At 47.5% G+C, this 24116-nt stretch overlaps 1 protein-coding gene across 2 annotated transcripts in view; it reads right to left on the bottom strand.

Annotated features, from left to right (window-relative positions):
- Positions 1–19058, bottom strand: part of DNAJC11 (DnaJ heat shock protein family (Hsp40) member C11) — a 53770-nt gene extending 34712 nt beyond the window's left edge. Inside the window, exons 1-2 of one of the 2 annotated variants that reach the window (XM_016165339.2) lie at positions 18917–19058; positions 1494–1623 (exon numbers count right to left, since the gene is read on the bottom strand). In XM_016165339.2, the coding sequence (XP_016020825.1) occupies positions 1494–1623; positions 18917–18988 (202 nt within the window). In that variant the 5' untranslated portion in view covers positions 18989–19058. Of the gene's footprint in view, positions 1–1493; positions 1624–15505; positions 18618–18916 lie in introns of those variants that run through there. The other variant, XM_016165340.2, reaches the window with a different exon arrangement.
- Between the last annotated feature and the right edge of the window lie 5058 nt (positions 19059–24116).

A 24116-nucleotide genomic window follows, 5' to 3' on the forward strand; every position in this document is an offset into this window, starting at 1 on the left:
GTTAGGCCTAATTAACAAACGATGTAAACGATTCTATCCACATCCAGATCTAATGGGGAAGAAAGAAATGCTGACCCCTGGAAAACGCGGCATCTAGCTTCTCGTGTTACTCTCCAGGATTCAATAAGGAACATTTATTCACGATTTTACTTGAGCTTCCTTCTAGGCTCACGCCGGGGCGGGCCTGCAGCTGCAGCACTTTCACGAGCATGGTAGGTTTTCCTGGTAACTCTTCCCCAGATCTCCAAAACGACTGAAAGCAGTCACACAGGTAACTCAGACGACAGAGTACCATAAATGGAGCAGGCTTTGGGTTGGGACCACCACGTAAGTGGTGTGAAGAGAGTTAAACGTGGTAAAGACGCGAGGCCGACTGGGCACACACACCGTGAGCCACGGCCCAAGTTCCACTGGTCATTAAAATCTAACTTTTTAGTAAAAGTATAAAGTGAAATATAGCATATGCTTTTATGCCTACAACAAGAAGTCTTTATTTTGTAAAGAAACACATTATTTAATTTTTGGCCTGTCTAAGGAATGAATTGCCAAATAGCTCTGAAATAACTTATTTTACTTGGCATACATCTTAAGAGTGATTTAATATTTTTAGAATTTTTATTTTTAAAATAGTGGTAAAATATACGTGACATAAGACTGATCACTGCGACCATTTTTAAGCATACAATTTGGTGGCATTAGGCGCATTCACCATGTTGCATGTCCACCATTTTTCTTCATCTCAGACAGTAAACTGTAATTATTAATGACTTAATCAGTGTTTTATAAACAAAGAGATCACAACATATTCTTTCTGAAATACATAAAATGTAATTATAGACATCTAGATTACCTGATTCCATTTCCTGCTAGCTTTCTGAACATCATTTTCTTTCTTTTGTGAGAACCTTTCCTCAACTGAACACAACTGAGCCAATAAAAGTCACTTTCGCGTGAAAAAAGGTCCTTGTATCTTCTCACAAAGAAGAGGATAAAGCAAGCTCACCGCGACGACCAGCCTTTCGTCTCCGAGGCCCCCCCGGAAGGGCACGGCCGACGGCCTGAACCCCGCGACGACCAGCCTTTCGCCTCCGAGGCCCCCCGGAAGGGCACGGCCGACGGCCTGAACCCCACGACGACCAGCCTTTCGCCTCCAAGGGCCCCCCAGAAGGGCACGGCCGACGGCCTGAACCCCGCGATGACCAGCCTTTCGCCTCCGAGGGCCCCCCCGGAAGGGCACGGCCAACGGCCTGAACCCCGCGACCCCTCGGCTTCTCTGTGCTGCTTCAACTCTCGTTTTCTACTTACCGGATGCGAATCGACTTCTAAAGCAAAATGCTCCCCTTTCAAAGGCCCCGGGCCGTGCAAAGCGCTCAACCAACCAACCCTTTCACACACCTCCGAGGACTGTCCTTCTGTGTCCTCTACAAATCAAGCGACTCAGCAATCGAGTGTCTACTCCTGGGCTCTGCTGCGAAGCCTGGGCCCCCACTGACCTTCATATGCCTGGTGGACGAGGTTGAACAGCCGCTCGGCCTGCGACTTGAGCTCCGGGTCTCTGTGCTTGTCGGGGTGGTAGAGCATGCACAGCCTGCGGTAGGCGGCTTTCAGCTCCTCGGAGGAGGCCTAGAGGGAGAAAAACCCGGTCAGGCAGCAATCGGTGCCTCTTCAGCGCCGGCCCCGAAACGGGAGCCTGTCGGCCACCTTCCGACGCGTCTGCTGTCTACATGAAGTTACACTTATTACTTCGACAGGCCCCCTTTTCCCCAGCTAAGAAAGCGATCGGTTACGCACATCAACAGCAATCGCGTTTTGCTGGGAGATGCTATTAGACGGAATGAAGCTTGTGGTTCTATGGGGCCTGAGCTGAAACGGAAAACGTCAGAGACATTAACCTATGTTATGTGACGTGAATCACGCCAAGGTGCGCTCTACACAAAGAAAATGCTGCATGTTATTAAACGGAAATGCCATGCATTTAATCGCTTTTTCTGTCAAAAGAAATGCAATGAATATTCATCCTTAACAATCAAAGACAAATTAATAAAATTGGAAAACAAACACACATCTCTAAGTCCAACCTCTAATTCTGAAAGACAGCTTATGAAGCAGACAAAACCGCTTCACCATACTGTAGTTAAAACAAAAGCCCCCCAAACCCCCGAAAGGCCCCTGCCCCACACATACCACCCTCCAATCCTCTTAAGTAGTCACTTTGCAGGAAAAAATGTACCGTACTAAGGGCACAGAGCACAGTGATAAAAGTACACCAGGCTCTGCAGGTTTTAGCCGGGTGCGAAGACGGACCGATGATAAAAATCCGCACCTGCTTTGCCTGCCGCACAGCCACCAAGAAGCTCTCGGAGAGACTTCCTCAGAGGCCGGGGACGCTGCCGTCTCCCTGGCTGGCCCTTCGGGTCTGTTTGTGGGATCATTCTGGTGTATTAGAGATGATGCTGAATGCACAGGTTTATCCAGATGACTTGCCAAGTAAAAAATATTTTATCTTGGGAGGCAACCCCACCATTTCGGCAAAAGAAGCGCATTTCTGGGTTGCCGATGACATGACCGGAGCCCGAAAACCTGGCCACCTGGACAGAGGGTGAGGGTGCCGAAGACGGAGGGTGCCCTGGGATCAGGCCCCGGGACACAGAGCCACAGGGCAGCGGTCACAGCGACACAGTCACGGGACCGAGGTTATTAGGGAAAACAAACTACATTTTTCTACAATTTCCACAATTTTCCAATATCTTCCCATTCCAAGACTAATGAGTTTTTTCATCATTGAGAAAAGGCAAAATTTACTTTGTAATATTGTTTGGCATGTAAATTAAATATTTTCGATTGGAAAATATTTAAAATAAGTCATTCGGATGCAAGAAAACCAGAAAACTTATGCAGGTTTACCAGAGGTTTAAGACAATGAATTCCAAAGAATAACAAGAAAAAGACAATAACTGTGACCCAAAAGACAAGCGAGGGCACGTGACATGTCAGTCGCAGGTGCCTGAGGGGAGGCCCAGGTGCCTCTCAGACCGGCTTCCTCGTCCGAGGAGCGGATGGCTGGGCGGCAGACCGAGGAGCAATCCTAACTTCACGCGGTCGTCATTCGGAACAGGGCCACTCGGCGTGGCCAGACGTTTGTTCGCAGAGGCGCCTGTGCGCAGCCCGCCGTCTCCATCGGCTGCGTCCTGACAGGCCCCACCCACCACCTCCCTGGGAGAGGGTCGCAGGTCTGCCCGCGCCCGCCGTCCTCGCGGCCACCGTCCCTTCGGTGCGGCCTCCGAGGATCACGGCGCTGGCCACTTGTCGGTGACCGCCCCCCTCCTTCCTCTCCAGCTGCCCGCCGCAGCAATCCGCTCTGTGCCAGGACCCCGACCTTCGAGTTCAGTGGGTAAGGAGGCGGGCGCCGGCGGCAAATGGCCTGTGTTGGGAGACCGGGGCTGGTGGCAGGAGCTTTCTGACCCTTGGCTTTCTCATCTGCGGAAGGGGCCAACGGCAACTGTCAGGCCGGCGTGAGGACGGAACGGGCCAGCGACAGCAAAGGGCTTCGTGCAGCGCCCGGCGCTCGGCAAAGGCGCCCGCACTGCTGCCCTTAAAACCTTCCGCGTTCTCACCTCGAGCCTGTGGACAACAGCACCCCGAGTCGCCGCGAGGGGGAAACGAGGTCACTCAGGGACAAGCGCCTGGCGGGAATTCAGGCGGGAATTCAGTCGCGTCAGCCGCCATCCGCATCACGATGCAAAGTCAGGCGCGGCCCTGGGACGCCGCGGAAGCGCTTGGCCCCCAAGGCCGCCCTGTCGGCAGCGCTCCCCGAGCCTCTGCGCACGCTGCTCCGCTCCTGACGCTCAACACACGAGACTCCGCGAGAGCCGGGCCCGGGCGGGTCCCTTTTCTTTTCCTGGTTTCTTTCCCTGCCAGTGTCGATTACGCAGTTCTTGCCCCGCCTGCCAGTATGCCGTCTGTACCAACCCCACTGTTTCCATCAAATAGGTAACAGTTAACTAATGGGAAATAAAACACATCTTCTCCAGGTAGATTTAGGTACGCGATGATGTGGAAGGGGCCGTTCCTCCCTGCAGAGCTGTTCCAAGTTATTTTCTTTCTGCAAATTTTAATGGTCCTTTCCAGCATCTCATAAAAGTTACGGGCGCAGGGTTAGACAGATCTGATGGACCTGGGTGAGATTCCTTCCTGGCTCTTAAAATCCAACGAGATGACGAGGGAGTAGGTTACCTAGTTTCTTTAATCACAGTAATAAATGGCTTAATGTGCTATTGATTAAGTACTAGAAGTGAGACGTTTCATTTTTAATAAATACCCTGTTCAATAAAAGGTTAGATTGGGTCTTTCATCATAATGGAATAGATAAGGTCACTGGTTCAATACTTCCTAGATGATAAACTCGTTCATTATCATAAAAATACTGGTATTTCGAAATATGTGATATTAAAAATGATACCTAAAAGTTGCATATGAATTTCTAAAATTCTGTAAGATTAAGAGATGTACTGAGCTTTAAGTCTGAAAAGGTTCATCTCAATCATCTGGTTATAATTTCAATAAAAAATATAAATTCAACCTTGCTAGATCATAAATTCATAGTGAAAAGGTCTTCTGTGGCCACACCGCAGAGTTTAGTGGTCTGTTAACATTGTCGGATTAGATGCTACACAACACAGAAAATGAAATTCCCATAATAAGGCACAAAAAAAGAAATAAAATGCATAGAGACTGGAAGATAAAACTGTTTTTACAGATGTCATCTATGTAGAAAACCACGAAGAGTCTACAAAAAAGCTACTAAGTGATTTTTATCAAGGTCACGGGGTATCAGGTCAATATGCAAACATCAATTTATTTCTACAAACTAAAAACTGAAAATTAAGAAGACAATACCTTTAGAGCATTATCAATAAACACAAACTACTTAGGGATAAATTTAACACGATTGTGCAAAAACTGTACATTGCAATACGCTGCTAACAGAAATGATAAACCATCTTTGTGCATCAGAAGACTCAATACTATTAAGACGTCAAATTTTCCCAAAGTGATCCACAGATTCAATGCAATCCAATCAAAATCCCAGCAGGCTTTTTATTGGGTAGAAATTAACAAGCCAATTAAAAAATTTATATGAAGAAACAAAGGCTATAGAGCAAAAAGAAATTTCACTTTCCCAGTTATTTTACTAGCCAAATAACTGAAAAAGAACTGGAAGATTCAGTACTGGATTTCGAGACTGACATGGCTACAGCGACCAGGGCAGTGTGGTACTTGTGGAAGAATAGTTATACAAATCAACGGGACACGAGCGAGGCCACAAACGGACCCCTTTCTGTATGGCCCGCTGATTTGTGACAAAGGTGTCGAGAAAGCTCAATGAGGAAAAGACAGTCTTTTCAATAAATGACGTTAGTAGTGAACATCCATACACAGAAAAATAAAACTTGACCCATATCTTGCATCGTATCCAAGGGAGAAATGAAGACTTTCCCAGATAGACACAAGGTAAGGGAGTGTCCGGCCAGAAAGGCCCAAGGGGTTGAAATGAAGGGGCACGGGGTCGTACGGGGTCCCCCCTTATCTGCGGTTTTGCCATCAGTGGTTTCAGTTACCCGCGGCCAACCGTGGTACAAAAATATTAAATGAAAACTTCCAGAAAGAAACAGCGCGTAAGGTATAAGGTGTGCCGTTCTGGGCAGTGTGATGGGATCTCGAGTCGCCCCACTCTGCCCCACCCAGGACCCGAGTCACCCCTCTGTCTGGTGTCTCCGCGCTGTCTACAATCTCTCCCTATTAGTGCATCAGCAGATACCCTGGGGGTCAGATCGTCCGTCATGGCATCGCAGAACTGTGCCCAACAAACCCTCATTTTACTTAATAATGTCCCCAAAGTGGGAGAGCAATGGTGTTGGCAATCTGAATATGCCGGAGAGAAGCCATGAAGCGCTTCCTTTAAATTTCAAGATTAAAGTTCTCGACCCAATAAAGAAAAATCCTGTGCTGAGGTTGCTAAGATCTACGGTAAGAATGAATCTTCTATCTGTGAACTTTTGAAGAAAAAAAAAAGAAATTTGTACTAACTTTGCTGTCGTACCTCAAACTGCAAAGCTACAGCCACACTGCATGAGAAACGCTTAGTTAAGATGGAAAAGGCATTAAACCTGCGGGTGGAAGATGCGAACGGAAACCGCGTTCCGACGGCCGGCCGCACGTTGCGTCAGAAAACACGGCGCGTCTGCGAGGACTTCGGCGAGGGGTCCCCTGACACGCGTGACATCGAGCCATTTACTGCCAGCGAGGGAGGATCACACAGGCGCAGGCGCAGGTCTGGACTGAGAAAGAGGAAAATCGCCGGAGGGGGGAGATGGCACGTTCACGCGGCTTTCATGCAGAACGCTGCCAGAATGGTTCTATTCACGCTCAGTTATTGCTGTCGGTCTCCTCCTGTGCCTGATTTATAAGTTAAACTCGATCATAGGTACGGATGTTTAGGAAGCGACAAAGCACAGACAGGGTTCGGTGCTCTCTGTGGCTTCGGGCGTCCACTGGGGGTCTTGGCACGTTTCCCCCGTGGATGAGGGGTGGGGGGCTCCTGCAACTCAAAGGCGAGTGAAGAAATAAAAATCTCAGTAAAGGAAAATACACGGGCAGTCGCGACAGCTAGTATTATTGTAAAAGCGGTTTGTAACTCCACTTTGTTTTCTACAGAATTTAAGAGACTGATACACTTAAAATGTTAGTCTAAAAGCTAGTCCTATGGTAACTTTGGCCTGTAACTTTGCATTTTGTTTTTTATATAATAAGACACTAATGCATATAAAATAAAACAATGATTCGTCTATTGTTTGGACACCCAATGCATAAAGACGTAATTCTACGACATCAACAACTGAAAGGTAGAACAGAGCTATAAAGAAAGAGAGGTTTTGTACATTATTGAAGTTAAGCTGGTATAAATTCAAATTAGAGTGTTAAAACTTTAGGACATTGAATGTGATTTAAGATGTTAAATATAACCACAAAGAAAATGGTTATAAAACACATATAAAAGGAAATGAGAAGGGAAAATGTTTCAGGACAAAAAAAAAAAAAAAACAGCTAAATGCAAAGGACGGTAATGTGGGAGACGGGGGACGAACGCTGTCGGGTGCATAGAAGACTAATCGGCAAGGGTCGGATCAAGGCCCTCTCATCAGTAATTCCTGCGAAGGTCAACGGAGTAGCACCGCCACGGAAAGGCTGGCGCTGGCAGGCGGGTCCGGGGGACAGCGCCGACGACGAGCAGTCTGTAAGAGTCACGCTTCCGATGAGAAGACACAGGCAGGTTAAAGGCGAAAGGATGAAACCAGACGTTGTGAATAGGAATCAGTCACACGGGTGGCTGTACTAATATCGGATAAAATAGACAGTAAATCAAAAAAGGTTATAGGACACAGAGGACATGAGGGATTAATAAAAGGCTCAGTACGGCAACGATGTGACAGTTATAAAAATTTACGTACTTAATGACAGACCACCAAAAATACAAAACAAAAATGTACAGAAGTGAAAGGAGAAAGTTTCACGGTGAGAGAGATTTCAATATCCCAATCTCGATGGACAGAACCACCAGGCAGAAGAAAACACAACAAACCCACTAGATCTAACGGACACAGACGTTCTACCCAGCAACAGCAGACACCCCATCTTCCCAGTGCGCTTGGGACATTCTCTAGGACAGACCACATGCGAAGTCACAAGCGAGGTCTCAATAGGTTTATAAGTATAGATGTCCTACAAAATATATTCTCCAACGACAGTGGAATGAAGTTACTTAGAAATCAGCAGCAGGAGGAAAACTGGAAAACTCCCAAATTTGTGGAAATTAAACAACACATGCTTAAATAACCAATGGATCAAAAAAGAAATCACAAGGAAAATTAGGAAATACTCAACGGATACATGGAAATAAATGAAGCAGACCGAAATTTATGGAATGTAGCTAAAGCGGTGCTGAGGAATTTACAGCTATAAATGTTTCGAGTAAAAAACAAGAAAGGTCTCAAATCAACAACCTAACTTGACAACTTAAGGAACTAGAAACAAAGGAACAAACTAAACTCAAAGCTAGCAGAAGGAAATGATAAAGATTAGAGCAGAGATAAATGAAATCAAGACACGGAAGATAGAGGAAACTGATGAAACCCAACGTTGGTCCTTCGGGAAGATCAACACAGAACCTTAGCTAGATTGACTAAGGGTAGAAAGAGAGAAGATTTAAATCACTAAACTCAGAAATGAAAGTGGGCTATTACTGCTGATGCCATAGAAACAATAGGATTATATAAACAGACTTTATAAATAGGACTACTAGACTTGTAACCAAAAACTGCATTCGCCCACTCCTCAGATGCAAGTACTTTCAACTCTTTTAGCATTTTTTTCTCATTTATATTTCTGAATATGCTTATATAGCTGGCCCCCCCATACTCGTGGGTTTACCATCTACAGATTTGACCGACCGTGAATCAAAAACATGTGACTGTAGATACAGTCCAAAGCGGAATCCAACAGTACACTATGAGCACATTTCTTCTCCTGAACAACTTTTTATTTTTCCTGGAGGTGAGAGCTGCCTTGTTCTTGCCATCTGCTTTAGTTTTCCTACATATCGAACACAGGTTCTTCCCCAACTCCGCGTAGTAAACACCTCTCAAATACAAAGAGTTCATCGATCCCGCGTTCCTCCCCTAAGAGGCGTTCCTCCCACAGCTCTCTGTTCCACACTGACGTTAGGTTAGACCAGACGTTCAGCACCCTTCACTGGGCCATTTCCTGTCACCCTCTTCCAGGGTAGGTAGCTCCCGGGTCAGTCCCCTCTGGTCTCTTTCTAGCGTTTATTTTCGTGGACATCAACCTCTAGTAGTTTCCTTTACAAAGACTGGTTGGGAGGTAAGTTTTTAGACTTTGCATCTCTCAAAATGTTCTCATATGCTACCTTTGTACTTGATAACTAGCTGTTGAGTATAGAATTCTAGCTTAGAAGTATTTTTCCCTGAGGATTTTTAACTGCATGCTCCACTGTTTGCTAGCTCACAGGACTGCTGGTGAGACAGCCACGGTCCTTCCAGAAACTTTTAGGACTCTTTAACCTAGGATTTCCGAGGCCCTTTTAGGGGGTCCACAGGTCGAAACGAAGCTGTTTTATTTTTTTCTTTTCCTCATTTTCTCCTAACTATACAGTGGGATTTTCTTGAGACCACGTGATGTGTGATGACATCACTGTTCTGATGGTTAATGAAATGCACACCTGTGTATTATGTTTTCTAGAAATTTCCAGGTGTATTTTTAGGGTAAAACATGAGTTTTCAGATTAACTCAATTGTTTCTCAACTCTTTTACTGTGTATTCGACTAGCTCTCTCTCATCTTATCTGCTATGATATCTGTATATTATATATACCTTTACACGTAGCTTCATTATTTTTCAATAGTGATTTTGAAACCCTTACGTCTTCCTTGAAATAAATACAAGTTTACTTTGTGTCTTGTTTTACGTTTTACCAATTATCTAATTTTAATTTATAATGAAAGATTATTAGCTATAACCTATGGAAACAAAGCTCTTTGGGGCCCTCGATAATTTAAGAATGTAAAGGGGTCTTGACATCAGAAAGTCGAGAATGGGTAGATTGGGGGGAGCCGTGGGAACAAGCAATGTGCACGCGTCAGAGGTTGGCTCCTCTCACCTCACACGTCTGTCGCCCTGAACCACAAGGGGGCCAGGAAGTACAGTCCCAGCACGTGCTGGGCAAGCCAAGGGCCCAAAGGTTTGGTGCACAGCATGCGTAACCTGACACTTTGAAGACCTAATAGAGCCTGCAAACAAAAACTGAGTAACACCCCATATTTACGTTCACTTTAGGGACAGCAAAGCCATCAGGATATTTGCTGCCGAAGCCTGTCATTTCAAGCTCCAACTTTCCGGCTATATCTGCATTGCTGTATTTCAGCAACTAAGTGTCCACAAACTATATTCTACTGCATTTTGGGAAGTCTGCCTAATCACCACAATTGAAGATTCATTACTGTCCATATGTTCCACGACAATCTAATCGAAATAAACTGCATCAGCTAATAAAAACCTGTAATTTTTGACGATGCTTGGTACGCATACAATTGAAAGGGAAAAACAGATTTCAGAGTTAATTAACACCAAGACAGCATGGGCGCTTTGTGCTGAGTCAGGGCCGCTAAATGAAGAGAAAGGGTGTTCGCCATTACGTGGTGTCACTGAGCAGATCGTGATTATGCTGGGACGAAGCCACTCACTCATCAGGCACTGAAACGCCACCACTGAGCCAGGCTTGGAAAAATTTCCTGCTTCGTTCCGTAAAGGCTCCCACTGGTTGGAAGCGCTGCCCATGCAAGGCACGGCCATGCTGTGACAGCGTCTTCCGGGCCTAGCGCAGACGAGTGGAACATCTCCGGAGGGCCTGCACGGAGTCCCCAAACACGGGGCCCATCTGCGGACAGTAAGAGAGCCCGGCGACGTACGCAGACTCGGCCGCTACGTCGGGCACAGGGCAGACGGTACTAGCTCGTTCTGCCTGAGCCATCTTCGTAAGGAGCATCTCAAGTAGGACAGGATGTCAAGTGAGACCTAAGTCTATTGTAGAAATGCAGCCTTATTTAACCGACGGAAGAAAGAACTGTAAAAAAAAAAATCTAATCCACCTGAAGCTTGTTTACTTTTGCAAATGTCATTACTGGTGCTAGAATAAAAGATGATAAACAAGTAACCTTTTCCACCGCAATCAAGAAACAGGAGAGGAAGATAATCAATAGCTGCCAGACGGAAAAGGACAGGCCCAGCAGGGGACGCGGGCCTTCCCCGCCTCGCTCTCCGCGCCTCGCTCTCCCCCAGCCTGGGCTCACCTGGCCCCAGCGCAAAGTTGCGTTGGCGTTTGTCCTCTTCCTCCTGTACCTGACTTTAACTGATTTTCGAAAGTGAAAATGTAGATTTTCCAAACTGGTAACTGATAAACTCTAATATATCCTTCTAGAATGATTTGCTGCCAGAAATGCAAAGCGATCACAGCCTTACCACTGCAACTCAGTGCCTCTGCTGAGTGCCACCCCGCTCGAAGCACCACAGCTGGGGGGGGGGGGGACGACGGGCGGGACCAAAGAGTCAGTCCCTGCCCTCAAGGAGATTACAAACTAGGTGCATAAAACCTGCGCACATGGATTTAACGAAACAATATCCATGGTGAGGAGGTGAGTTCAGGGCAATCAGAGTTTAAAGACACATCCTGGAGGTGGAGGGATCGCTTTGGGATGCAAAAGGTGCATTTTGGATCTGCTAAGGTATTCAAGACGGGCTGGGCCCCTTCAGGAGAAAAGAACGCTCCCTGGAAAGGAGTGCACGTGGGCAGAAAGTGGGCGAGAGATGAACGTGGCCATCCACGCACCTGCTCATTCGTTCCGCAGACACGTGGTGAAGCGCCACACTGCGCTGGGCATGTGCTGGTGAACCGGGCGGCCACCGCCGTCTGACCACGCGGGGCTTGCTTTGCAGTGCAAGCCGGGAGAACGTCGCCACAAAGCAGGCAGAGCATGTAGACGTCTAACCTACAGCGAGCTTTAAAAAAGGGGCCAAGAGTGAGACGCTTTCCCGGTGAACAACAGGAAGGCACACAAGGTGTCTGGGTAGAGAACTAATGGGATCAGTTTTATTATCAGCGATATTAATGGTTTGTTAGTATTACTTTGGTATAGCTTGACTAAAACTGACAAAAGCCAACCGGAGGCCCGAAAGGAAACTACAACAGAGAGGCAGGGTTGAGACTGTGCGCGGCTGGGCAGCAGCTTAGAAGTCGAAATGGAAACGAAGGGATCACGTGGGCTGGAACCAGAGGATTCGGGACTGGGTGGGTCTCTGGGACAGGTGAGAGGGGCTCAGCGTGCAAGGTCGGGCGTGGACGCACAGGTGTGGGAGAAACTGGGTGGCAATCAGCCCTTGGGACAAGGTGAACTCAAACACCTAAGCACGATGCCCAGAAGGCAGAGATGCGGGCCGGGAGCCATGCTGGTGAGGACCGAGCCTGGGAAAATTCTGCGGAGGACAGAGAATGAGCACCTGGCAAGGTGGAGGAGGAGGACGCAGAGCACACAGGGGCCCGAGGGGATTTCGAGTTCCCAGTGGTGTCACAAGCACTCATATGGACGTACAGCAGGAAAACTGTTCCACTGACACCTCCTTATTTAATACTTTAACACTCACGAAACATCTTAGGGTTGCTACGAGAACCCCCATTTTACAGACAAAAATAGTGAGGATGGAAAAGATTAAATGACTCGTCTAAGATGGACATGGGCCTTGACCCAAAAGCTGGCCAGAAATTAGTAACGTGCGTAGCCTGGCTCAAATCAAACTCAGGTCCATAAAGCAGATACTTTCAGGAGTGAAAGGTGACCTACGGAGAGGGACCAGATCTTGACAGTACGCCTACCAGACAAAAGACTCATCCGAATCATGTAAAAGAACTCCAACACATCAATATGAGCATTCCTTACTACCTTTCTACTCATGACACTGATAAAAATACACTGGCATTTACTTTCCATAATATGCCCATTACTATGCTAGGCACTTATGCATTCTTGCTTAATTCTCCCAACAGCCTTATGGCAAAAAAAAAAAAAAAAAAAAAAAAAAAATTACTGTCTGGATTTTATGAATAAAGAAACAGGCCCAGAGAGGTTAACTACCTTGCCTCTGATCAGGCTGCTAGAAAGTCAGACTTGAACCTGACTTCGAGGGCTTTGCTCTTGAAGTTGCTGACCCCTTTTCAAAGCTCCACTAACGTATCTGGCCTTTCCAAATAATCACCAACAAACGCCCCGGGGCCTAACGCTTCAGCTGTCCCGTAACACGCCCGTGCTGACTACGGGGGTCCGGTGGACACACCGCACTTCACAGGACCTTGGAAGTTGGCCTCCTGTGGTCATTTCGAGACTTCACTTCGGAAAGGTGGGCTTTAGAGAGAAATATCATGAATAAGTCAGAAAAGCGAAACAGGAGGGTGAGCAAACCGGTCCAAGTTTCTGTAACTAGGAATAACCTTTGACCCTTAAATTCCACTTAGAAGGAACTTTGAAAATTCACAGAACCCATTACCCCCAAGATGGCAATATAAGTTCGAAAAAGTCTTAAGCAATCAGTCACAACAGAATTCTTAAACACCAAAAAGGAAGGCAAGGCCCACGTGCCCTTTGAGGCTTGTGGGGCAGAGGGTGACGCTCACAGCACCCATGGGCCGCAGCGGCAGGAGTTCTGGCTCCTGATCAGAGGTCACGTCAAAGGCTTAGGCAATATCTTCCTACCGCCACTGCACGACTGTTTTCATTTCTCCTCCTGGCCACGTCCAGATGCTTATTTGGTGCCTTTGAGACACAACAGTTAAAAAAAAAAAAAAAAAAGCCAATATCTCAGAGAAATGAGCTCAGGTTCCTTTACGGGTCCAAACTAGTGGTCTGGATCCCACCTTCGCATCAGGAGTTTGGCTCATGGTTCCCTAAAACCCTGACCTTACGCTTTCGCTCATCCGGGTCCATCTGCCACGTCCCGCCCACACGCGCAGACTCCTTGTGGCTGACGTCTGCTGGCATTTTACTCCCAGGAACGTTCTGGCTCCCGCGAGCTCGGGTGGGCGCGCCGTGTGCTCCTCGCCCGCAAGTCCAAGAGCCAAAGAGGATCCCGGCACAGGCCACCCTCACAGAGGTTCCAGCTGCGAGCGTCCCCCGGGGGGCGTCTGTGCGACGTGTGTGCCACAATGGGGCTCACGAGCAGCGATACTGCCAAAAGTGTTCTCATTTGGGGGGGGAGAGGGGCCCCCTTTTAAACATTTATGCTATTTTAGTTTTTCATCCCTATTAGTTGTCTTAAATCATTTCTTGAACAAGGTAGGGTATAAATAAAATACATAAGTAAAATTAAAATGAACATTTAATAAAAAGGTGAACATTACAATTTGACGGCCGCATAAAACCTACAGCTCGTGTGCCTAACATTTTCTTCTCCGTTGTTTTATTACTGAACTCCCAGCAAATGTAAAAGCTTTCAATTAGATTCTCTTTAAGAAAGCAAAAAATGAGGTATTTTCGTAGATAATGCAGAGCTAGAGCATTAAAATTTCAAGAAGCAATTGTTTGAAATGCCCAAAGCAGAAAGGTAATAACTAGCTTATGGTTCGTTAAAGAAAACATTTTTAAATTTCACCTCATGCTGTTGCTGATCACATTATGAGATGAATTGGAAGAACTAGCTGCATATCCTAACGGCTCCCTCTCTACCCAGAGGCAAGACGACCAGAGGCCTCTGGTCCCCCTGGGAGTACTCCTGACCCGCAGTGCTCAGTTGTGTTGTCCATGAAAGGCAGAACCTTTGCCTCTGATCGGATCCTCCCCTCTCTGCCCGGTCTCTTCAAAGCTGACAGCTCACAACCTTATCTTTGGGGCCCACACCATCTTTACCCCCGATGCTTTCTGCACTATACCTCGCACCCTACTCTTCTGCTTAGCCCCAGCTTCTGGAAACCCCGCCCCACTGCCCTCCAAGTCAAACTCATGACCTTGCAGGAGGCAGAGAGATAACTGTCTTTGGAAGAAAATAAACTCAATCTTTTGAACACAGAGAGCAAAGAAAGCTTTGGGAATTCATAACCTAATGCTAACCATAAGTTCTGGCACCGTTTTTCATTAGTACAAGATGGACAGCAAATGTAGCCAGGATGAAGCATAACAAGGCTTCATCAAAAGCTTGTACATGTATATCTTTGTAAAATAAGCAAAACCTCATGCTTATCAAAATTCAAGAAATAACAATAAATATTAACTAAATATCTACCAAAGCCGGGCATTTGATACATAGTCTCACTACACTGGAATGCTCCAATATACAACGTCCTGGCTCAAGGTCAAGTCCTTAATACACTGTTACCTGTTATCTACATCTCAATGTCAAAGAAAACGCAAAGAGGTTAAACTACTAGCCTAGAGGCACAGAAACTCCTAGAAGAGTCAAACCGGGTTCCCACGCTGGCAGAGTTCCACAGTGCTGTCTCCTTGCGCGCTCTCAGAAACTCTACCAAGCACTGTGGCAGATAATTAAACAGAACTTTGAAATGACCTGTTCAAGGTCACTCGAGTGACAGTGTGTGCTGAAACTCCTGCTCCTAATGACCGTGCCCCTCGGCCTTTATTTCCAGGACACTGGAGAAATGTGATCCTCTGGGTAAGTTAGGTTTTTGGACAACGAAGGCTTACATCCTACTTGCGCGACGCACACAGTCCAAGCGGGGTCATGGTCCTCAATACTAAACTTTGAACATAACGTCATAGATGAGACACTTACTGAGGAATGACCTTCTCAGACCCAGTTTTATAGCCCTAAGACTAAATCACCCGCCTGTAATGAGGTTAGATGAGTAATGAATCAATAAACACACACGCCTCACCTATTTAGCGGGGCCTGAGTGTGCCTAGTTGACGACCCCCGTATCAGTTTCTGCACAGGGCCAACCCATTCTCACTGGGGGTTTAGGTGACCTTGCTCCCTGGTCGATCCTGATGGTGAGAAGTGGCCCTTTCCTTCCCTCTGCAGTCCAATCCCGAATGTCTGCCCCACTCTGTGGTGTGACCTGCAGCCAGAGAAAGAAACCCAGACAACCAAAACTTGTGTAAAGAACACCGTAGCCTATGCCAGGGAAGGAACGAAAATGCAGGGCCTTTGGGAAAACGTTTTATTGGTCGGTGATGATTCTAGTTTCATGATTGCTCTGAGGATGAAGATCCTGGAACACCCACCTACACTCGTGCACTACAAGAAGAAAACCTTTTTACTTCAGTTTATTTTTTACTCATCAACTCTGTGTGTGTGTGTGTGTGTGTGTGTGTGTGTGTGTGTGTGTTAGGTATTTAAAACTTGAAAAGGAGCTTGGCTTCTTTAAGGCTAAAAACGACTGGGATGAGAGATCTTAAAACTTGGTTATTCACACTGCTGAATGACATACACAAAAACGAAACTTTCAAAGGTAAATTCAACATCGATAAAGCAGGGATTAGTGTAAATTATTTAGGAATAAATTAGGTTTAACATATGTCAATTAAAATGTTTTCAAAATGTATAAAGATCAAGAACATTTCACTCTGATTTATTGTTCAAGAATCCTTTCTCCAACTACATTTTGGAAAATCATCTCAGAACTCTCAGCTCAGTTAGATTTTAGGCACCTGATGATGCATCTGACTATACAAGCCAGAGATGGCACTCTGGTTTGTGTGCCCAGGTAATGACAAACTACTCTTCCCCACAACGTGTGGCAGGCAGACAAAAGCTCTACTCCCATCAGAAAATCCAGAACACTAGAGAAAATGAATCATTAAAGACCCTACAAGTCTTGTGGATAGCAGAATTTGGTGGTCCTGCCTAGCTGCCTGTTTTACTCTCTGGAATACAATTCAAAGGGATATTTTAAAGTTTAACACCCAGGAAGGGAGATTCTCAAGTTGACTTCTGACATTTCTAATTACTCCAATTGTTGTAACTACATGTATTACGCTTGTAATTTTTACATTTTCAAATAGAATTCCTTGGATTTGTGTCAGGTCGCTTCTACCTGAGATTCCTAGGGAGAAGGGTCTGAACTTCTGAACACTGAGAGTTTTGAAGATACTCTTGAAGGTGGGAACAGGATCTCACCTCCTAGGGGTATACTGAAATGGCGCCAAGCTGTAGAACTGATGGCAAACACATACACAGGTGTTACCTTCTTCCCACCACTTGTCCTAATTAAAATCACTTCTACTTTTTCTGTAACTCTCCAACTAATTCACTTCGTTTCAACTTCAGGTTGACTTCCAATTTCACAAAAAAACCCTAGTAGATATCAAGTCCAGAGATCATCTTTGGAGCTTCTTGTACAGAATCCAGAGATAAAATTAGCCCAATATACCTTTTGCACTGAGTTTGTTGACCAAGGCCACACGAAGTGACTTAAGCAAGAGGACGTGTATCATAGAGATTTCACCCAAGGCCATAAACATGGGAAATGCCTTTACTCAGAGAGAAATAATTTTTTTTTTTCCTTTAAGAACTATTTCTTTGGCTCCCACCCATCAGCTGAGTAACAATGGCAGACCTTCAAATTCCAGCAGTTTATACTTTTGACAACTGTTTGCCTAAGACTCTGGCCAAGCCTATTATTATAGATCTTCTTGATTATTTGCAGCTGCCTAAGATTTAGTAAGCCTGGTCAGTGGCTGCTCAGTTACTAATAACCCAGCTAACTACCAACGAGTGACAAGAAAGGCTGATTTCAGAAAGGCTGGTTTCATTGACTGCTTTCCTTCTAAGAACCAGAGAAAACTTAAAGAATAACTAGTCAAAGAGCTTCACCCAAAGGGAAAGAAACTGAAGGCCAAAGTGATTTGCCCCAAAGCCTTACTGTCGATTATTTACAAGAACTCCAGGTGCACTATGGCAGCCTAACATGATTTGCAATTCCCCAAACTAGTTCATTGGGTGTTTTTTATAGTAAATAGCAGCTAACATATTTGAGGGGTTCTGGTGTGGGGTGCCCAGGCACACAGTACCAGAAGCAGCAGCTCTGCAGTCTGAGGACTGGTAAGCTAGGGTGACTGACTACATGGCACAGAGGTCAGGAGTTGGGGCTCCAGAATCAGACTGCCCAGGGCTGAATTCAGGTTTTCGCACTTTTTAGTGCTTTAACTTCTGGCAAGTTTCTCAATCTCTCTCTGCTTCAGTTTCCTCAGCTTTGAATCAAGAATTATTATCACACCTACCTTCAGGGCTGACTGAGAACAAGATAACATGAAGTGATAATTCAGCACTCAGAAAAAGTCAGCCGAGTTAACGTTAGGCAGACAAACCCTGACAACTCATACTTGAGGGGATTTGCCCCGGAGGCCAAACCCAGCAAGTTCTGATCGCTGAGAAATGGAGTTCGTGATTCTCTGGCAGGGCTGGGAAGACCGAACTCCGTAGCTTCGAGAGGAAGGAGCCACCTTCTGACTTGACCTTGGAAACCTTCCTGCCCTTCACGTTGAATCGTGACTGGACTAGTCGACAAGGAAACTTCCCGAGCCCCTATTCCGCGTGAGACGCTCCCTCAAGATCTTTTATTCGGAGAAGAAACAAGGTACCAGCACCGGGCATGTGGAAACGGGCGCATAGGCTGAGGCCGTCCTTGGGACCCCACTTGTCTCCCGGTTTCGGAGCTTCGCCCTAATAATCTGCAGCCTCTCAATGGAGGCTCTGTGCCCGGGAGGCCCTTCCTTCCATTTCTGGACAGACGCTCGGGGGAAAGGAGGACACGACACACGTGCCTGAGCCTGGACACATCTCAGAGGCCAGACGTCCCCAAGGAAGACTCCGGGACCGGAGGGACCCCTGGGGAGGGTCCCTGGTGGCTTTGACCTTGATGCCTGAGACTCAGTTTCCCATCCCTCCGGCCGGGGGCGATGACACGGCCCCTCGGGCGGGGCAGGCGGGCGAGTCGAGCGTGGCACCAGGTCCGGGGGACCTGGGAACTCGACTCCACCTGCACCGCCCGCACCCCGTCCCCCCCTGCAGGTGCGGAGGGCTTGGGCCTCGCCTGGACGCAGCGCATGCGGCTCACTGGCGGCCGAGAGCAGGGGCAGAGGCCGGCCGCGACACCCCCGGAGCAGGCGTCGGGGCGCTGGGGGCCACCCGGTAGGCCGGCGGTCGCGCACGTCAAGCGGGGTCACGCGGCCTGCCCGCCGGCCCCGGCTGCCCGCGGCGGGAACGAGGCGGTCGCCGCCGGCTCGGACCTCCCGAACGACGCGGCCCGGCCTCAGCCCCGACGGCGCCCCACCGCAGGCCTCACCTCCCTGCGCACGTTCAGCAACGAGTAATAGTCTTCATTGTCCAGCTCCTCCTCGCTCAAGGCCGTCGCCATCTTCGCAACCTTTCACCCCGCCAAACCGGCAAGGCCGTGCTCAAGAGGGACCGGCGATCGTGAGCGCGGACAGCGCGGGCCGGGCCGGCGGCGCCACAGCGGCCCCTGGCGGCCTGGAGCCGCGCCGCAGCCGCCCGCGCCCGCGAGCCCCGCGCCTGCGCCCTGCGCCCCCGCGCGGCCGAGAGCGGGACCCCGCGCCGGGGGCGCCGCCACGTGCTGCCCGCGGACCGAAAGCCCGGCCCTGGGGCTGTGCCAGGACTGGCAAGGGGGACGTCGCGGTCGCACCCGGCGAGCGTCACCCTCTGGGCACCGCGGGGACGGGCTCCCGCAGCACCTCCGTGTGTCCCGTGCCGGCCCCCCGTGCGGGCTGTACCCGGGGTCCACATGGCCCCTCTCGGGCCGCTCTCCGGAGCCCACCCGGCGGGAGGCTCCCCGAGGCCCCACGTGCTTGCTGACTCGCCTTTGCACAGGAAGCCTCCAGGGTGGGATCTGTTCCTGCCGCCATTGTTCTCCGCATTTTCTCTTGACCACCCGGCACCCTGCTCAGAGGGCGGGCCTCCTCATTTTCATTTTTTAGTATTGCCCTATGTTTAAGAGCACCCAGCCATTTTGTTTCCTTCCTGCTGCTTAAATGACGAGGCAGTACCCATTTGGTTCCTAATATAATTGTCCCTGGCAGGCGTATATACCTACAGTCCCTATCCGTTCTCTTGTAAATTTCTACCTTATAATTTAGCCGTGGAGCCTAATTGATTTCAACCCGGTGCCTGCTGTTTGGTGCATTATTAAAGATGTCTCGGTTACAATCGCCTAAATAATTTAAATGTTTTCGAAATAATGCAATTTTCAAGAGAGAGTGGACAACAGGGCCCCCACGCTCCGGCCACCTGTTGGGTTCGTGCAGACTCCTTCCTGTTCTCTATTATACCTCAGGAACGTTCCTTGTGCCTTAAGCAGCCACCAGTTTAGATCCATCCCCGTTGCCCTTCCTAAACAGGCCTCCTGGGAAGTCTCAAACACCTGTCTGTGGATTTGAGACGTTGATTTCTTTTTCTACTAAATTTTGGCCAGATGTGCACCATCTGGGCCTGTGTATCTTTTCTTCAAGTTGCCCCGCCCTCTTGGGCTCTTGGGCAGGAGACACTTAGGTGCGCTGAGATGCGTTATTCAGAGGTGTTGAGTCAGTCTGGAACAGACTGCCAGCCCAGGTTGTAAATTAAGAGCTATCGCTTCAGTTGTGTGAGGCTTCCCCACAATAACTTCAGAGACATGTTCCATCAGCCATTCCAGCGATTTTTTAAAATGGTCTTTCCTTTTTTTTTTTCTCCTTTGCAGAGCAGTGATCAAGGGCTAAACTGCATGCTGACATTTGTTAGTCCTTAAGAATGTCTTACTGAGAGGCTGGGAGAAAGAGCTACAACGTTGAGACACTCCTTTTTTCCTTAGGTTTGTAGACATTAATTGGGCCAGAATGCTCAGTTGGGTAGAGAAGTTCTTTGCCATCTTTCCTCTGCTTCGGAAAACACTGCCTCTAGGAATTATATAAACGGAACACAGCATATGTTTCAGAACGCCCAGGTCTGTGTTTCCATGATTGAGAATGACCTGGTTTTTATCACCACTCAAAGAAAATAAATAGTGACTCAGGGACGCTCTGCATTTGTCCTCTCTTGGGCCCACGATATTTTGTACTGTGGTTACTTGGAGAGTGATTGTGACAAATGGAAAATAAACTTAGCTACACCACAAGCCTGAGAATATATTTACTTTGGAGGTTGGCTCGCTTGGTTTCTCCCCTCCAAAAACCTTAATCTGTGAGGGGAAATGTGATGGGAAACAGGAGCAGTGCAGGTTTATAAGTTAACGCACGTATCCAACAAACTATGCACACCAGAGCATCTGACAAAACGCAGCCATTTTAACTCACCGCCTCGCACTTCCGTTTTCTTATTATTGGGTAAAGGCGGAAAGCAATTTATAACAGCTGTAAAACGCAGTCTAATATATTCATGTAATGCATTTATATAGCTATAGTTTGTGTATATCTTATATATGTATATATAACCCATTAATTCTCTCATCTTTAAATAATAAATGTAAGGACATTTATCCACCATTGTCCATGTCCAGAATACTTGGCCTCCCAGCACAGCCGCTCGGGAAGTGTCCTGTGTCTAATGGCTGGATCCAATGCTGGGACCCTTTCTCTAACATGTAGGATGAGGGATGCAAATGTCCAGGTAATTTGAATTTCAAATAAACAACGAATAATCATTACCAACGTATACTAATATTGCATGGTGCATATAGATATACTAAAAAAAAAAGTTCGCTATTTATCTGAAATTCAAATTTAACTGGGTGTCCTGTATTTTTATTTGCTACATCTGGTGACCCCAACTGGGGACTCCTCGGTCCTTCCCTTTTTGTGAGTAATGCTCCTGAGAGATGAGGTGAGCAGCCTGACCCAGGCCCCTCGCAGCTAGGCTGAGCCCACACCCCTTCTCTGTCATTCAGGAGGAGAAATTGCCTCTACTCTTTTTAGGATTCTCTTTGTCGCTGAGTCCAGATCGGGATTTCGTGCTTGCTTGCCATCCACACAGCCTGTTCTCTCTTTTCCTCACAGGTTCTGATAACCCTGTTAAGAGGAGTTAGGAAAAAAATTCTTAGCTGAAGTAAAGAGAATTCTAGGTGCTCAAGAATTAGGTTTTCTTGATGTGATCTCCTCGCTTAGCATTTCCGTGGCTGGTCACTGTCCTCTTCAGCCAAGATGATAATTATAGAAGGATTGAGTCAACCAGAGGGGCCACACCTATTTGTGCCGCTGCACTAGCTGCCCCCAGAGGCTGAAGAACTAACCCCAGAGGCAGCCTTGGGGGGTAGAGGGCCCAGTAATGTAGGCATAGACTAGAGGTCTCTGGACTCAGCAGCTTGAGTCCAGGTGCATAAAGCATGCACCTCCAAACTCTCCAATCAGAGCCTCCGCCTTTGGAACTCAGCCTTCTACCCACAGTGCCATCCATCCACAGTGCCTGTGGTATTGGTTTGACCTTAGGTCCTTGGTCCTTCTGTGTTAATCCATCCTAATCCACCAGCTCCCAGCTGGGGGCCTATTCCAATTGGCTTTTTCAGCCATTCAGTGATATCATAATCCTTTGACCTTTGGCCCTGTCCACCCCTCACACCACAGGTTTGGTTTGTCTCGCTTATCTCCCTTGCTACACTCCTCCTGGGCTGTCAGGAGTAGCTGGGGGAAGTCTTGGAAAATACAAAGTTGATGCCGTCTGCCTTCGACTGGCGCCCCGTGCTCCTTGGCAGTCCCGTTATACTCACCTCTCATTAACAAGTATTGTTAAGTAACCGCCCCGCTCCAAGGGGTCTCTCAGCTTTCCTTTAAGTTTGAAGACAACGTCCAGGAATGGGCATTGGCATTTCAGCAATTCACGGGAGGAGAATGGTTTTTGTTCTAGTGAAACTTATACTCTGTCAGGGATGGTGGGGGGCAGGGGGGTACGGTCAACAAACCAGTGAGTTAATAAACAAGATGATTTCAGATGCCAAGTGCTGCAAGTAAGGTAAACCCCAGTGCTGTGACGGCGGAACGTCTCAGGTGGAGGGAGGCCACGTTGAGTTGGTTGGTTATGGAAGCTCTATCTGTGGACGTAATTTTGAATGACTGGAAGGCTCCAGCTTTGCAAGACCTGGAGGAGGAAACTTCTGGTACTAAGGCTTGGGAACAGGAGCCAGTTTGGTGCGCTCCAGGAGCAGGAGGAGGGTGAGTGAGCAGGAAGCTGACGCAGGTGCATGTGTGTGTGTGGGGGGGGGGGGGTGCAGCAGGAAGAAATATTGGGAGAGCCTCAGCCAGGGCAGGTTCATGGAGTGGGGGTGTGGAAAGGCGGTGGTCAGGAATTTAAATTTTATTCTGACCACAGCGTGGAATCGTTGAAGGAGTTTAAGCAGGGAAGTAACATGGTTTGATTTTTCTTTTTTCCTCCCGAAGGATCACTCCAGGGAGACTGGGTTAGAGAGAGAGCGCATGAATGGAAGTCTCCCCTCCCCAACCCCCTGGACGAGGTTATTGCCCAGGGAAGTGAGGATGGTGACTTGAACTCGGACTAAGCAAGGGGGATGGTCAGACATAGAACACGTGTTGGACTCAGAGATTGGGTCCAGTGGGGTAGGGGAAGAGGAATGAGAATTTACTCCTGCCTTTGGGCTTGAGCCGTTGGGGAGTAAGGCCATTTGTGGAGCTGAGGAAGGCTGGGGAGGGGAGAACCAAGACTTCTGTTTTGGAGAAACAGAGCGAGGTCTTCATCGGACCTCCAGCTGGAGATGGTACCTGTTGCTTCTGCTTCCTTCCCACTCACTCCCTCATTTCTCATAGGGTCATGGACGGTCACCCCAAACACCCCATGGGATTTCTTTGGATGCGGTCTGCTGTTGGAGAGCTCTCCATTCTTGTTTATCCGAAAATGTCTCTAGCCGCCTTCATATTAAAGGAGGCTTTCTCAGGGTAGAGAAATTTAGTTTGGCAGTTATTGTGTTTTCTACTACTTTGCCGGTATCATTTCACTTCCTTTAGGCTTCTGCTCTTGCTGCCATGAAGTGATTCTCTTGCCTCTGTTGGGGACCCCAGTTGCACACACTGGACCTTCCCAGTGTATCCTGTATGCTTTTTATCCTCTCTTTTCTATCTTCTTTTTAAAAATCGCTATGGCTTCTTTGTGGATACTTCTCCCTCCCACTTCACAAATTCTCTCCAGTCCTAAAAATTATTTTTACTGCTCTATTGGGTAGAGTTTATATGCAATCTAATGCGCATATTTAAAGTGAACATGTATCCATGAACCCATGTATACACCAGTGAATCTATTACTATAATTAAAATAATGTCACCCCCCCCCAAAGTTTCCTCATGCCCTTTTATAGTCTGTTCCTCTCTTTACTCCTATCTCTAGGCAACCACCAATCCATTACCTGTCACTATAGATTTGTTTGCATTTTCTAGAATTTTATATATGGGATCATGCAGCCTGCTCCACAGCTATCATCCTGCATCTTTCCTGTACTACCACTGTAGAAAGACCCTTTCTCTCTCTTTAGTATAGGCTCTTCTGTTTCCCTAATA

This window comes from Rousettus aegyptiacus, unplaced genomic scaffold (assembly GCF_014176215.1).
Source record: "Rousettus aegyptiacus isolate mRouAeg1 unplaced genomic scaffold, mRouAeg1.p scaffold_m13_p_1, whole genome shotgun sequence".
Taxonomy (NCBI): Eukaryota; Metazoa; Chordata; class Mammalia; order Chiroptera; family Pteropodidae; genus Rousettus; species Rousettus aegyptiacus.